At 51.1% G+C, this 14,815-nt stretch overlaps 1 protein-coding gene across 1 annotated transcript; it reads left to right on the forward strand.

Moving 5' to 3' along the window:
- The first annotated feature begins 5,383 nt into the window (after positions 1–5,383).
- LOC135405929 (lymphocyte antigen 6E) lies at positions 5,384–13,111 on the forward strand. Its single transcript, XM_064640481.1, has 3 exons — positions 5,384–5,529; positions 10,133–10,252; positions 12,273–13,111. Exons 1-3 carry the CDS (start codon positions 5,478–5,480, stop codon positions 12,479–12,481), a joined length of 381 nt encoding a protein of 126 aa, XP_064496551.1. The 5' UTR covers positions 5,384–5,477; the 3' UTR covers positions 12,482–13,111.
- The last annotated feature ends 1,704 nt before the right edge of the window (positions 13,112–14,815 follow it).

Consider the following 14,815-nt stretch of genomic DNA (forward strand, 5'->3'; position numbering starts at 1 on the left):
AAAAGTCTTACACATTGTGCTGGGAAGTGTAAATAAGGGAGAGATGGAATGGGATGAGATCCTTCCAGGCTCTTCTCCAAGGGGTTGCTCCATTCTCCCCACTTTTTGACTCAGGGTTCACACAGCAGCAAAGAGGGGTTTGGGTAGGATCAGTAAAGATTCCTGGCACCTGACATGTGGTGAAAAGCTGGAGAACTGCCTCCAGAATCAGCAGCTTTAGCACCACAACCAAAATGCACCAAAACATAGAAGAACAGTGTCCTCAGCATCAACCTTGGTGTCTCCAAGGGGCTGGAGAATGAACTCAGTTGCCTCTCCTGCTTCTCTCTGTCTCCTTTCTGTCATTCCCATGCGGAGCTGGTTCCCTTCCCTAGAGCAGAATTTCCTAGTGATGCCTAAGCTTGACTTGCTTTATCACAGGACGTTTTGGGTGGGAGGGAACTGTAAAGATCATCCCATTCCAACCCCTTTGCCACGGGCAGGGACACTTTCCACCAGACCAGGTGGCTCCAAGCCAAATAAACAACTTGTCTACCAACAAAGGTGACCCAAAGATGCTCCTCCACTCGCATCGCGCAGGAACTTCACTCCAAGGATGTTTGTTCAACTTCCAGGACACCCCCAGGTTTTCCAGGATCTCAGTCAGCATAAAAGTGTGTGGAGAGAGCTCTGCATAGGAATGACAGGTGGTTTTCCCCTCTTCCAGGTGATCTCTCGCTTGGGCAAGTCCTTAAGCATCGTCGTCCAGCACGGGAGTGTCAGGGATTCGATATTCCTTGGTCCAGGAGGGTCAGGAAACAGGAGCTGGCTCTGTGCCCAGCGCTCCCAACAGCTCACCCGGCACCTGCCTCCAACTCCAGGGCCGCCTCCAGCCTGAGATGTTAATCAGCAATTAAAGAAGGGGCAGACGCCGCTCCTGGGAACGGGGAACTCCCCTCGGCAGCCCGCAGGAAATCGGAGTAATAAAACTCGCTGCGAGATCTTCCGGGAGGACAAAGAAACGTCATCGTGCAAAGATCTCTGTATAAAAGTGGCTTTTGTCCTCTCAGGCTTCTCCTTGAGGATTTCATTTAGTCACAGTGATATGTGTGACCGGGTCATCTGCCTGTGTCACTTTTACACCGGGAGGTGACAGCTCTGCAGTTCTCCTGCCTCGGAGGATGAGCGCAAGGTAAAGGTAAAAGGTGAAAAGCAAAGCACAAAACCTCCCTGATTTTGGACTTGCTTTTTATTGATTTTAAAGAGAGGGTTCTGTCTTGGCTCCCTTTCCCTTTCGTTTTCCCCGTTTGAGGGGAAATGGCTGAATATTCCAGCTCTTTTGTTTGCTTGAGCTGGGTGTTTTATGGCCCCCACCCTTAGGCTCTTATCTAAAATCAGTTTATCCAGGGTCAGTTTGTACCTCCTCTTCTTCTGATCCGGAGGCAGACACGGGAATCTCCAGGACAATGAAAACATTCCTTTCCTATTTAACCCTCCACCTGTTGTTTCTTCTCAGTCCTTTCCTGCCCTGGAACGTTCCCATTCCAATGTTTTTGACACCAAATTTAACATTTCTACTGTAAATCTCCACAATCCCTTGCACTATTTGTGCTGCCTCCCTGGATCCCAGGGAATTCCTTGCTTGGAAAGAGGCACATTTTTGGTGGAAGGGATGGGGAAAGGACTGAAAAGCCTCTTCCTGCCCCCAAAAAACCTGGAGACTTATTTCATTCCCATGGGATGCAGCAGAGTGGCCTGTCAGTGACAGCAAAGAAGCAGCTGGAACTTGGTTTTCCCAGGAAAAACCTGTGTCTGGAGCATCCTTGGATGCTCCAAATAAATTCCTGAAGGTCTTCTGGGCAACTCTGATCCAAAGCAACCACGAGGGACTTGAGGAGGAGGCAAATCCAGGGAGGGATGATGATTTATTCAGCACACTGGGTCTAGTCTCACACTGAGTTTTTTGGGGAGAAAAGACCCTTTGGGTTTAAATTTCATACATTTTATAGTTTCACAAAATCCCACCCATTTTCAGATAAGTTTGATATATTCATTTTTGCCTAAAAAGGTTTCTTTTCTCTGATAAGGGGCTTTCCCTTCCTTCCGATTGGGTACGAAGGGTCCTCTGTCAAAACCGATGGATCTTCCTTTGTTCTTAGCCCAAAGAGAGAAAAGAAACCTCCGTGTACAAAATTTCCACGTGGCCCCGAAGGATTTTAATTTTTAGGAACTTTTATATTTCCCTTATCCAGCTGAAAAAGACACTGATGCCCAGGTCTAGTTTGGAACTCGGATATCTGACAACTTTGCAATACTCCTGAAAAAACCCGTATTTTATTTCTCATGATGTCCTCCCAGTCCTCTGCCAAACCAATAATCTGTGTTTTACAGTGATGTGGTTTTGGGAGGTGGGACAGGACTCTCCCACAGAGCAGTTCCTGTCCCCTCCAGAAGAAGAGGAATCAGAACATTCCTCATCTCCAGAGAATCATGCAATGACTGAAAAGAAAGGCCTTTGTCTCCTTCCTGTGTCATCGAGCCACGAGCTGTTTGAGCAGTTTTGCTCCACTGAACATCTCATTTGCAAATCCCACCGGGTGAGAGCCACGTGCACAGGCCTGGCCAGGCCCAGGAAGTCCCACACAAGCCCTGAAATAGAAACGTGGTGGGGAAGGAACCTCTGCAGGTGCCACAGAAGCTGAGCGAGCTTGTGGTGAGCCCACCTTTCAAGCCTGAACTCCTCAAGTGCCCGTTCAACCCCGAAGCCTCTCCCTGCAGCCCTGGTTTGAATTGCTGCACCATCTCTGCTCTCCTGAGCCATAAAAGGAGCTTGGCACTCATCATTTCCTGATTTAACACATGCCTCTTCTTCCCTCACATGCCAGTAACCTTGAAATATTTAACCAAGCACCAGTTTGCTCCTTGATCCAGCCCCTGCCTTATCTCCTTCTCCCTTAAGAATGTTCCTGTACCTGGCTCTGCCTTTCCCCAGCACACACCACATTCCTGCTGTTGGACTCTACCCCTGCTGCCTTTTTTACTGTGTCCCTCCTCTTGTGAAGAGATGTTTTTTGGCCTTGTATTCTCAACACGAAGCCAACGGTTCAATGATGCCTCCAACAACCCCAAACAACCTTCCAACAACCCCAAAACTCCAAGGAATTTGCAAGAAGAGGCTGGAGCAACCAGGGCAGTGTTTTGTGTGTTGGTCTAGAGTAGAAATCTCTGTTGAGCTTTGCAGCCTGTCCCACGCCACAGCCTCGGTAAGGAGGTGGGAGACACAAGCTTAGACCATGGAATAATGAATATCCTGAGTTGGAAGGGACTCACAAGGGTCATGGAGTCCAAATAAGCTTTCAGGAGGCCTTCCTTCCTTTCCTGGTGCATCTTCCACCACAGGGAATCGGTTCCTGGTTTCTCAGGTCGCCTGTTCATTTGCAGCACCCTGTAATTAATGCTGTCCCTGCCCAGCCATTGCAGAGTATCGGGATGACTCCAGATCCTGTGGTTGGTTGAATCTCATGTGACTCTCAGGTCCTCCCTCTTCCTTCCTATTAACAGACCTAATAACAGACAGGCCTCCTCCAGGAAACAGTGGGACTGATAATGTGAAATTAATGTGCAGGAGAAAACCAGGAAGCTGCAGGTCCTCGGACACTTCTTCTGGGGATGAGGGGAGCGTCTCATGGAATCACAGAAGGGTTTGGGTTGGAAAGAACCTTCAAGATCATCCAGTTCCACCCCTTTGCCATGGGCAGGGACACCTTTCACTATCCCAAGTTGCTCCAAGCCCTGTCCAACCTGGCCTTGGACACTTCCAGGGATGGGGCAGCCACAGCTTCTCTGGGCAACCTGTGCCAGGGCCTCCCCACCCTCTGAGTGAAGAATTTCTTCCTAATATCCCATCTAAATTAGTTTAGCAGACACTGAAGGAAGAAAAGAGCTGAAGGAACATACCTTCACCTTCCTGATACCCAGAAATTAAATCTCAGGTGCTTCACGTCAGTGCTGTGAGATTGCTCACGTGTAGTCACAAAAAGCCAGACAGACTCTCATGGGCAAAACCTCACCTTGTTAAAGAGACAGGGGGTTGATGAGTGTGTTTGAATTATGGTTTCTCAGTTACCACAAAGCTGCAACTTCCCAGTTTTTTAGCATTTGGTTTGTGAAGCAGAGAAGAAAACAGTCCCAGCAGCCTGTTCCAGTGGAAGACGTTAGACGACAGAAACACACTGCTCAATACCTCCTGCTACACTCCTGCTACAATACCTGGCAATGAGAAATAAAGATGAGAGAAAAGGGAACCAGGAGTTTGCAGGCACGGATTTGTTTCCCAAGCAGAGTACTCTGAATGCACTCTGACAAGACAGGAGCTGGAATTTCTTCTGACAGATGCATTTGCCAGGAAATGCTGACTCTGCAGAATAAACCCCATCTGTGGTGTGGAGTTTGTCAAGCCTGCTTGTTTCCTGCTGGCTCACCAGCCAGCTCCTCCATTCCCAGGCTTTCCTGACAGCCAGCTTCCCAGGATCCCTCCCCCACTGCCCTCCCTGCAGCTCATTTCTTGGAGGATTTAGTTATTTCTATGGGACCTACTCAATTTGGGCCACTCCAACAAACCTTTCTGGTGGACTTGTTTGCACTCTGAGGCCTCATCCTGCCAAGCAGCCCAGGCTGTCCCATGCCATCCCAGCTCTTCAAGCTTCCCAAATCCTGTGTGTCTAATCCAATTTAGGCTCTGGTAAACAGATGGGGGAAGTTGGTTCTGTACGTGCTTGGCTCTTGGATGGGGGGCTGTGCATGCAGAGAGGTCCTACACGAAGAGGGGGTGTCATGCATTGCAGGGGTGGGTTATGAATTTGGCGGGGAGGAGGATGCTGCATGCAGGACATCCATGCAGGGAGCCTTGCACACAGGGAATATGTGGGCACACAGGGAATACGTGGGCACACGGGGAATATGCGGATCCAGGGTGGTTGGGAGCGTGTGGAGGGGGTGTGTGTGCGCTCAGGGCGTCTGTGAATGGTGATGTACAGAGGAGGGGAGGGAGGCACGAAATCGGCAGGTCCTGCGGGTACAGGGAGCCGTGAACCAGAGGGTTGCACTTGAAAAGGGCTGCGCACTAGTGGGGTCCCGCACATGGGCAGCACTCCCGCTCCTGCCTCCTCCTTCACGGAAGCAGCAGAGACACGAAAAAAAGGGGCGGGGGTGGGGGGGAGTGTGTGGAAAACCCCTTTGGAGCAGGGCTAGGGCAGATCCGGCCCCTCTCCCCTCGGCGGGGCGGCCGCTCCCGCCTCTTTCCCCGGCGCCGGTTCTCCCGATCGGGAAACCGAAAGCGGGCGCGGCCGGAGGGGCGGAGGGGGGAGGCGGGGCGGGGGCCGGGCCCGGCCCGCGGGGCGGGGCCGCCGCCCTTTGCCCACCCCCGGTGCCCGGCCCTGCCGCCAGCCCTGCGCTCCGCCAGCCGCCCCTGCGCATCGCCACGGCCACAGCCCCGCAACATGAAGGCGCTGCTGCTCGCCGTGCTGGCCGCGGTGCTCTGCGTGGAGAGAGGTAAAAAGGGAAAAGGAGCGGGGTGGGCCCGCCAGCATCACCTTCTCCTGGGGGGTATCCTGGCCCCTCGCCAGCTCTGCGTTGAGAGCAAATTGGGGGGGGGGTTGGGGGGGGGGCGTGGGGGGGAAGGAATGATGCGTGTAGGCGCTGGAAGTTGGAGGTTTGCAGGGGGATGTAAGGGTTGGAAAGGGGCTGGAGGCGCAGAGCTGAGCCGTGGGAGGGTTTGGAGCGGGCTGGGGGGTGTCTTTCCCAGCCCTGCCTCGGATCAGTGTCCCTCCTGAAGCAGGAACTTCGGGGCTTCCCTGCCTCTAGGAATAGGTGAGCGTCTCCAGCTGTAGCATCTCCAGCTGCGCGCGTGGATATCCTGGAGCTTTTCCCAGTTGCGGCTCGAACAAAGACCCAGGGCCGGCTCCTCTCCCCCCTTTTTCGGCGCGGCGAGCCGGGATAACGGCGCTGGGATGGGCTGGGATGCAGCCGAGGGGAAGGAGGGTGGAGGGGAGATGCAATGGCTGATGGAGCAAAGTCTGGGCAGATCCTCTCGTGATTCTGCCCCCTCCGAGCATCCTTGGGGCGATGACCCCCCAAGGGACAGTGCCCTGTGAGGAGCATCATGGGGCTGCCACCGAATCTGGGGAGAACCCGGGGGAGAACGTGGTTCCTGTTGCTGGGCGTTGAACTGCCAAGTTGCCCAAGTGGCAGGGCCTGCCATCCCCTCCTTCCCGTGGGCTCCATTTCTGACTATCCCAACTCCAAGGGGGCCGCGCAAAACCGCGTATTGTTTCCATATCTCGCTGCTTGGAGATGCCAAACAAAGAGCGAACAGGAGAGTTCTGGCCTCTCGCAGCCCCCGCTCGGCAAACACGGGCCCTTCTTGCCTTCTGAGGACACCGGTGAGACGAAACGAGTTGTTTGTTGCCCTTCCCACTCCCCCCTCCCGGTGGGATCGGGCAATTCAAGCGTTGAGTCTCGGGCAGAGCCCAGCTGGTGTGTGCTCAGTTCCAACTGGGAGGATGGGCTGTCCAGGCCAAGGCAGGGAAGGGTTTTTGCTTCCCTCCCCATTCCAAAAAACCTTTCAGCTTTAAAAGTAAAGTTCTGAGCCAGGCAAAAGGGTTTGGTGCAGGGAGTTTTATCCCCAAACGCTTCCAGCGTATCCAGGGGGTGTTTTACAGAAAAGCTTTACCTCCTGCTCAAAGATCTTGTCCATGTTATTTAGGGATCTTGCCTATGGTATATAATGATCCAAGAGCCATGGAAAAGGGAAGAGTTTTTGGCATCGGGACTGAATGGAAGAGCTACCAAAGCAGCAGCATTTTCCCTTGTGCTGCCGAGCTTCAGACTCGGCTTTTCCAGGCTTTCCCCCCCCCCCCCCCCTTGCATTGCTTTTCACAAGAACGATTCAACCTCTTATCTGAAGGAATTCCTTCAAACGCTCTGCTCTGTTTTGGGAGCTCTTTGTTCCTCCGAGTAGCCGAGCAAAAAACAAATAAACACATCAATCCTTAAGTTGCTGAAAACGCGGCTTCCCTTTTGCATTGGTCGGGCTTGGGACCATTATTTTTTTTTTCTTTTCCTGTAGCCTTGAGCTCCAACTCTTTCCTCCTCCAGCTGCAGTAAATTAATTCTGCCACCCTTCTTGTGCCTTTTGTCTCAAACACTCAGCCTGCCTGTGCTCTCTGAACTCTGCAGGGGGTTATTTAGGTGGATTTTGGGGGCAGCAAGGGACTGAATGTTTCCTCACTTAAATTATGTCGAAGGACTTGCCTCTCCTGGAAAGATTCCGTCTCTGTTAAGGGGTAATAGGTGGGTGTGACAAAGAAAAACATGGGGACAGGTAGGAGATGCTGTAGATTTAGTCACATGGCAGAGAATGTCATGCCTAAAGGCACTTTTGTGTCATGGACAAATATTTCTGGTGTGTTTGCTCCTGGAACTTCTCGAGGTTTAATGAGTATCATCGAGCCACTCGTGCTCCAGCATAATGAGCAAATCCGTGTGGGGACATCTGTCCTGCCCTAATGCCCACAGGAAGCCTGTAATCCACTTCATCCCTGCTTGCAGAGGGTTCCTGTGCAATGGGATGAGTCAATTTGCCTCCTCAGAGTGGTTGCAAAGTGGAGGGTTTGGGACAGGTCACCTGAAGGGGACGAAGGAGCAGAACTGGGCTTCGCTCCGACATCCCACTGGGAGTTTTGGCCAAGCCATGGGAGCGCTTGGAGGGCTCAATGACTCAACAGCTGGTTCCATCCTCCTCTCCCTCTCCTAAATCCAGAGCCAGGGCCCACTGAGGAATCCCTGCTGGGGTTTTTGACTCAGCTGGTGGCCCTGGAATCCTGTGTGGTGGCTGTGGCTGCCGCTCAGGTAACCCGGCTTTGTTGCAGGGATCCTTGCCAGAGTGATGATCCTTGGAGGGTGGATGAGACACTCCAGGAAATTCCTGCTCGGGGGGTTCTAGTGTTGGCTTCTCCTCCAAAGCAGAGTCCTTTGGCTGCCCTGATGTGACATTCAGGACCTCCCACTAACCCACTTCAATCTGTTTCTGTGAGATTATGTTTTGTTTTCTTTTCTCCTTCTTGGCTGTGGCTGCTCAAAAGTCATTCTCCTGAGAACAATTGTTAGGGTTTTTTTTTCTCAATTTTCTTGTAGAAACCTTTTATTTTCCTGAGAGAAGAACCTCAAACCTTTTATTTTTCTGAGAGAAACAAGATTGAGAAGAACCTTGACCCTTTTATTTTCCTGAGAGAAACAGGATCGAGAAGAACCTCAAACTTTTTATTTTCCTGAGGGGAACAGGATCGAGAAGAACCTCAACATGTTGTGCAGTTCCACAGCAGAGTGGGACAGCTCTGAGAATTATTTGTCCAACCTATTCTTCAAAATATCTGTGACAGGGACTGCTGAGCCTCTGTGAGGCTTCACCAGCTTCACTTCTTTGGGATAATATTTGAAAGGGCCTACAAAAAAGCTGGAGAGGGACTTTTTTAGTGATAGGACAAGCAGGAATGGCTTCAAACTGAGAGAGAGTAGGTTCAGATGAGATGTTAGGAAAAAATTCTTCCCTGTGAGGGTGATGAGGCCCTGGAACAGGGAAGTTGTGACTGCCTCATTCCTGGAAATGTTCAAGGCCAGGTTGGAGCAACCTGGGATAGTGGAAGGTGTCCCTGGGGGTTGGAATGAGATGATCTTTCAGGTTCCTTCCAACCCAAACCACTCTGATTCTGTGCTGATCTGTTCATGGTGGGAGCAGGAATGATTCTGCCTTGAACTTCCCATCCTGGATCAGCCCCTGCTCTGGTTTGCATCCTGTAAATACAGAGGAGGAAGGAGGTGCCTCGTGGAAGAGCTCAAAAAATCAGAGCCCCTGAAACCTTGGGAAGAGCCCTGATCTGCCTGCAGATGTAGGTCAACAACTGCAGTGTGGGTGTGATGTTCTTGTGTAAAATACAGAGGAGATCAAAGTCCCTGCATCTCTGCTGAGTCCAGGCTGTTTCCACAACCATTTCTCACCCCCGAATGCTGTTTTCCAATATTTCCCCTTTCCTGAAGGAGGAGGGATGGGAGCCAGCTAGTGCAGCCCATCCTGCTGGTGTAGGGTAAGCCATAAATGTTGTGCCAGGGGAGGTTTAAATTGGATATTAGGGAAAATTTCTTCCCTGAAAGGGTGGCCAAGCATTGGAATGGATGGAATCACCATCCCTGGAAGTGTTCAAAAAACCTGTAGGTGCTTTGCTTAAAGACTTGGTTTAGTGGTGAACTTTGCAGTTCTGGGTTAATGGTTGGACTCAGTGATCTTAGAGGTCTTTTCCAGCCTAAGTGATTCCATGATTTAAGGGAGACCTGCCTTGGAGGAAGGCATGGAAATGAATGCTCCTGCTCCAGATTGAAAAGCTTGGATGCACAAACTGCCCTCGTAGTGCTGTGGCTCCCTGAGCAGTGGGATGGTGCAAGTCCTTGCAGGTCTTGCTGCAATGCTGGACTTGCTCCAGCTGAGAAATCATTTCCACCAGGTGATGTAGGTCAAGTGGAGCCTGATCTTGGTGTCACAGAATCACAGAATATGCCCAGCTGGAAGGGACCCACAAGGATCATCGAGTCCAACTCCTGGCCCTGCACAGGCCCAGCCCCGAGAGTCCCACCCTGTGCCCAAAGGCAGGGCATGGAAAGCTCGAACCCATGAGTGTGTCACACAATCATGGAAAGGTTTGGGTTGGAAGGGACCCTAAAGATCATCCAGTTGCACAGACAGGGGCGCTGTGTCCGTGGTGGCTGAGCTGAATAAGCCCAAATCCCAAAAACTTGCCTCTGCTGTTTAGTTTTGAGTCGGCAACTGTGGCTTGAACTTGGTGCAAACAGGAGGGTGTTATAAACTACCAGGCTGTGGTTGTATCCAGGCTTTAGCTGATCCTTCCAAGAGCTCAAAATATATCCCTTATGCTTGAATCTTTCACTAGCCCAGTTTTTTTGGGGAAAAAAACCCCAACTGCAGGTCGATACAGGTGAAATAGCTGCGGGGGGATGCGATACGTGCCGTGTGTCGGAGGTGGTGACGACCAAGTGAGGAGATCTTCCCACCAGCCTTAACTGAGGTATCTCTTTTCTCTTGCAGCCCACACACTCATCTGCTTTTCGTGCTCTGATGCCTCCTCCAACTGGGCCTGCCTGAAGCCTGTCAAGTGTGGGGAGAATGAGAACCACTGCGTGACGACGTACGTCGGAGTGGGACTCGGTGAGTGCCGGCAGCGCCTCCTGCCCCTCTCGGCCACTCTCCTGGGGCACCTGCTGAAGCTGCACGAAGGCTTTTCCTTCCTTTGGCTGGGGAAAAAAAAAGGGAAAGTTCTGCTTAGCAACCGCTGTCGGACCATCCCCCGGGAATTTTGGGGAGGGACGCGCTGCCGGGAGGAGTCACGTTAAGGCCCACGTGCCGCTCCGACGCTGGAGGAGTCCGAGGGGAATTCAGGGAGGGGGTGGGGAGGTTGTGCTGATGAATAAGTGAAAGCGTGGAGGATGCTGCAGGCTTCCTCTGTGGGAAGCTCCAGGCTTGCTTCTCCTGCTTTTTTTTCCCCCCTTGTGTTTGGGTTGTTCATCCCAGAGCCCCACCTGGGCTTCTTTGCTTTCTGTGGCCGAGGCAGGAAGGGACGTTTGTGTTTTTCCTCCCTGAGTGTCAGGAAAGGTTTGGGAGGCTCTGAGCTTCCCAGCTGCTGCTCTGAGAGAAGCAGGGTGCTCTGGGAGGTCTTTGCAGAGCCAAGATCCCATCCTGGCTGTGCCTTCCAGGAGGAAGGGATGTTCCATGCCGGAATGGGTGGGTTGTGAATGCCTGGGAGCTTTAATAAACTCCCATCGCAGCCCACTGCTGATTATTTCCTCTTCTCTGCCCCTTCATTTGGGCTGTGCCTCTCTGGAAGTGCACACTTGGCTCCAGAGTGCCTCCCTTGAACACCCAGTGCTCCTTGTCTCGCTTGAGGAGTCCCAGGGTGAAGCTGGAGTGAGATTTTTGGGATTCCTCAGCAGAGCTTTATATGAACCAGGCCCCGATAACAATGGGCTGTGTCCATGACACATCTCACACATAAACAACGCTTAGAAAGTTTATAAAGTCTGAGCCGAAAATGAGCATCAGGAAAAGGACAAAAAGAAAGCAGAAGGGTTTTGTGTCCTCCCAGTCTCTACTGGAACAAATGGGTGCCATTACCTGCACAAGTGATGGCACAGAGCAAAGAAACAGTTTATGAGAGCACAAACTCTTCTGTCCCCAGTTAAAAGTCTCAGCTCCTGTTCAGGCTCTTCTCCCACTGATTTTGCCACTGCACATTTGTGTGGGGTCTTGTGGAAAAAATTCCTGGCCTTTTTATTTTATTTTATTTCTTTTTTTAACCAGAGAAGAGCCAAACCTTGCTTTATGATTGTTAAATTCATAACTGAACACTTGAGCCCTCTATAAATCTATTTAAGGCATTTTATTAATTGAACTGAGGCCACGGATTGCTGAGGACACCTGAAAAATTACAGGAGAGGTCTGTGCTGAACCAAGTCTAGTGTTTAGTTACAGCAGAGAAACCTTAAAGGTTTTTTTCCAGTGCAAAATTTGCCCTCACACACTGATTCTTTCTAAGTCTTGTCTTAGGAATACTCCAAACCTGTCTTTAGAAACAGTCTCACCTTGTCTTTAGAAACACTTTAAACTTGTCTTGGGAACACTCTTAAACCTGTGTCTTGGGAACACTCTTAAACCTGTGTCTTGGGAACACTCTAAACCTGTCTTGGGAACACTCTAACTTTGTCTTTAGAAACACTCTAAACCTGTGTCTTAAAAACACTTTAAACCTTAGTCTTTGGAAACACTCTAAACCTGTGTCTTGGAAACACTCTAAACCTATACCTTGGAAACACTCTAAGCTGTCTTGAAAACACTGTAAACTGTCTTGAAAACACTCTAAACCTGTCTTTAGAAACACTCTAAACTTGTCCTTAGAAACACTCTAAACCTGTCTTTAGAAACACTCTAAACCTGTCCTTAGAAACGCTCTAAAATTGCCTTTAGAAACGCTCTAAACTTGTCTTGGAAACGCTCTAAACTTGTCTTGGAAACGCTCTAAACTTGTCTTGGAAACGCTCTAAACTTGTCTTGGAAACGCTCTAAACTTGTCTTGGAAACGCTCTAAACTTGTCTTCAGAAAAACTCTAAACCTGTCTTGGAAATGCTCTAAACCTCTCTTATTTTCTTCCTTCCCACCCCACCCCCAATCCAGGCGGCAAATCCGGCCAGTCCATCTCCAAGGGCTGCTCCCCCATCTGCCCCAGCGCCGGGATCAACCTGGGAATCGCGGCCGCCTCCGTCTACTGCTGCGATTCCTTCCTGTGCAACATCAGCGGCTCCAGCGGCGTCCGGGCCAGTTCCACCCTCCTGGCCCTGGGGATCCTCGTCAGCTTCTTCTACGTCCTCCGGGCTCGAGAGTGACGGGGTTGGCCAAGGCAGAGCCACCTCCCGGAGGCCCCCCCGTGGGTCTCACCAGCCAATATCTTCTCTGTCGCTGTCTGCAAGGAGATCCTCCACTTCTCAGCGGGCTTCCGAGGCCGTCGTTTCCCAGACTTTCTGCTCTTCCAAGCGTCGGAGCCGTGGGCGGTTCGGCCGAGCTGTTGTCTCTCTCTCTCTCTCTCTTCCCATGGACAAACCCCGCTGCGCCCTCGCGCCTCCTTGGCCAAGGTGGATCATTTTGGAAGGGTTTTCTGCTTTTCTACCTAATAAATAACCTCCCCCCTTGTTTCTAAGGTTGGTTAAAAGCAGGCTGGGACTCGCCAAGATTAACCCCCCACAGCACCACCAGGTGAAGAGCTCAGACTTTCCTGCCTCTCTCCTGGCTCCAGCACGTGGGTGGCACCACGGGCTTTGGGAATGCATGATCCAAAGGGAGACACATTCCTGGCCCCCCCTCCCACCCCCTTGCAGCTGCAGTCTGTCTTTTTATAGAATAATTTCGTTTCTTCTGAATCCTGGGCTGACTTTTTCTGGAAAAAGAGTGACCTGTACCTTGTCCTTCTCAGCTCTGTAAGTGCCAGACCTGAATAAACATGCTCCTGTTGGTACCTATGGTGGGATGTGTGCTGTGTTTCCTTGCCCCAGGCAGAGATTAGGAATTCTCTTATGGAAAATCCAAACCTTTGGGCCTCTCACCCTCCTGAGCAGCTTTTGAGAGCTTCATTTCAACGTTCCCTTTCACCTCTGAGCAGCAAGTGCATCTCTCCTCCCTGTTGCTGTCCTTGCTGATTAACCCTCCTGGGCCTGCTTGCCTCAGCTCTCTTGGGAATCGCTTTTTCCAGGTGAATTTTAGTGAAAAAATGCCAGGTTTTGAGGGCTGAATCAACCCCAATGGAGCAAACACAGCAGGAGCAGGACCTCTGGAAGTTCATCTGCATCTTACAAAGACTTGGTGCCTCAGTTTCCCCAACTTTGGACTTGTGATGGTGAGAGACAACAACGCGGATCCCTAAAAGAACCGGGTCTGTCTGCAAAATTCAGTGGAGTCACAGGCCAAGATCCCAATATTCAGATCTCTGGGCTCGACCTTCAATGCCTGATGGTGCACGTGGACCTGCTGGGGGTGACTTCATCTTTCCTGCTGTCCCCTCAGCTCCCAGGATCTTCCCAGCATTGCTCCTGGAAGTTCTGAGCTGTCCCATGGGAGATTTGTCCTCCTGCCATCTCTGTGTCATCCGTCCTGCCTGCTTCGCTCACCTGTGGACCTGCCAGACGCAAAACCAAGCCAAAATTCAGCCTTAAAGTTCCAGTTGAAAGCTTGTTGTCACTTCCACTGGTTGATCAGAGGTGCACTGGGCTTTTTTTTTCTTCTTTCTAGCAGCAAAAATCAGGTGGTTGGCACTCCTTGGCCCTGCCTTCCTCGTGGTTCTCCTGTTTTGTGTCAAAATCCAACCTAAAGCTCCACACACTGTTCAATTTTATCTCTGTCCCCCCTTAAATGAGTTGACAAACAGCTTCTTTTGAAAGGTGGTAGAAATATTGGCAGCAAAGGTGGTTTCATGGTTTTTAACCCCTCCTTCCCCCCGTGTTTTAATTAAATGACACGTGTTAATGACAGGCTTCCTGACAGAAGGGACTGGTGGTGAGGATGTGACCTGCAATTAATGAGGAGTTTGGGAAGGATGAATCACTTGTGTGGGTCCTCAGATGTGCCTTCCTCTGGGTCAATCATCCTCCCTCACCTCCTGGGACCTGCTGGGGCCACGGGGCCCCACAAACCTCTGCTATGCACGTGGAGCACAGGGAAAACTGGGGAAAAACTTCCTAAAAATAAGGTGAACATTCCCCAGCTTCCCTGTGCCTTGGCCTTCCTCCCAGGAGGGTTCCAAACCTCCTTACTTGGGTTAATTTGTTCCTCAGCACTTGGCTGTGACACCGAGGTGGCACCCAGGGTGCTCTGCCTTGAAATGATGGGGCTGTGACTCTTTTCTGGCCACCTGATAACAGGTTTGGGGGTTGATTTTGGACTTAAAACACCTCTAGGAAAGTGCTAAACTTCAAGCCATGAGCACAGCTGTGTCCTAAAGCCTGGCCATTCCTTTGGGAGGCTCCTGAAGGTGCCAAACTGGACAAACCTGAAGCCACAAGACCTGGTTGTCTCTTCCAAAAGCCATTTCCTTCCTATCTCAGCATTCCAGGGGCTGCCGGTGCCAAGGATTTGGTTCTAAAGGGGAGCAAAGGCTGGTGGGAGGAGCATTCAGAGGCTGCTTATCCCATAAAATAACAATTTATATTAATGACATTGCCAGGGGACAG

This window comes from Pseudopipra pipra, chromosome 1 (assembly GCF_036250125.1).
Source record: "Pseudopipra pipra isolate bDixPip1 chromosome 1, bDixPip1.hap1, whole genome shotgun sequence".
Lineage (NCBI taxonomy): Eukaryota > Metazoa > Chordata > Aves > Passeriformes > Pipridae > Pseudopipra > Pseudopipra pipra.

Bases quoted from the DNA above. Each gene is read 5' to 3' on its own strand.
- LOC135405929 (XM_064640481.1), top strand. From the start codon at position 5,478: ATGAAGGCGCTGCTGCTCGCCGTGCTGGCCGCGGTGCTCTGCGTGGAG. The intron at 5,530-10,132 runs GTAAAAAGGGAA...TTTCTCTTGCAG, and splicing joins GGTGCTCTGCGTGGAGAGAG to CCCACACACTCATCTGCTTT. The intron at 10,253-12,272 runs GTGAGTGCCGGC...CCCCCAATCCAG, and splicing joins GTACGTCGGAGTGGGACTCG to GCGGCAAATCCGGCCAGTCC.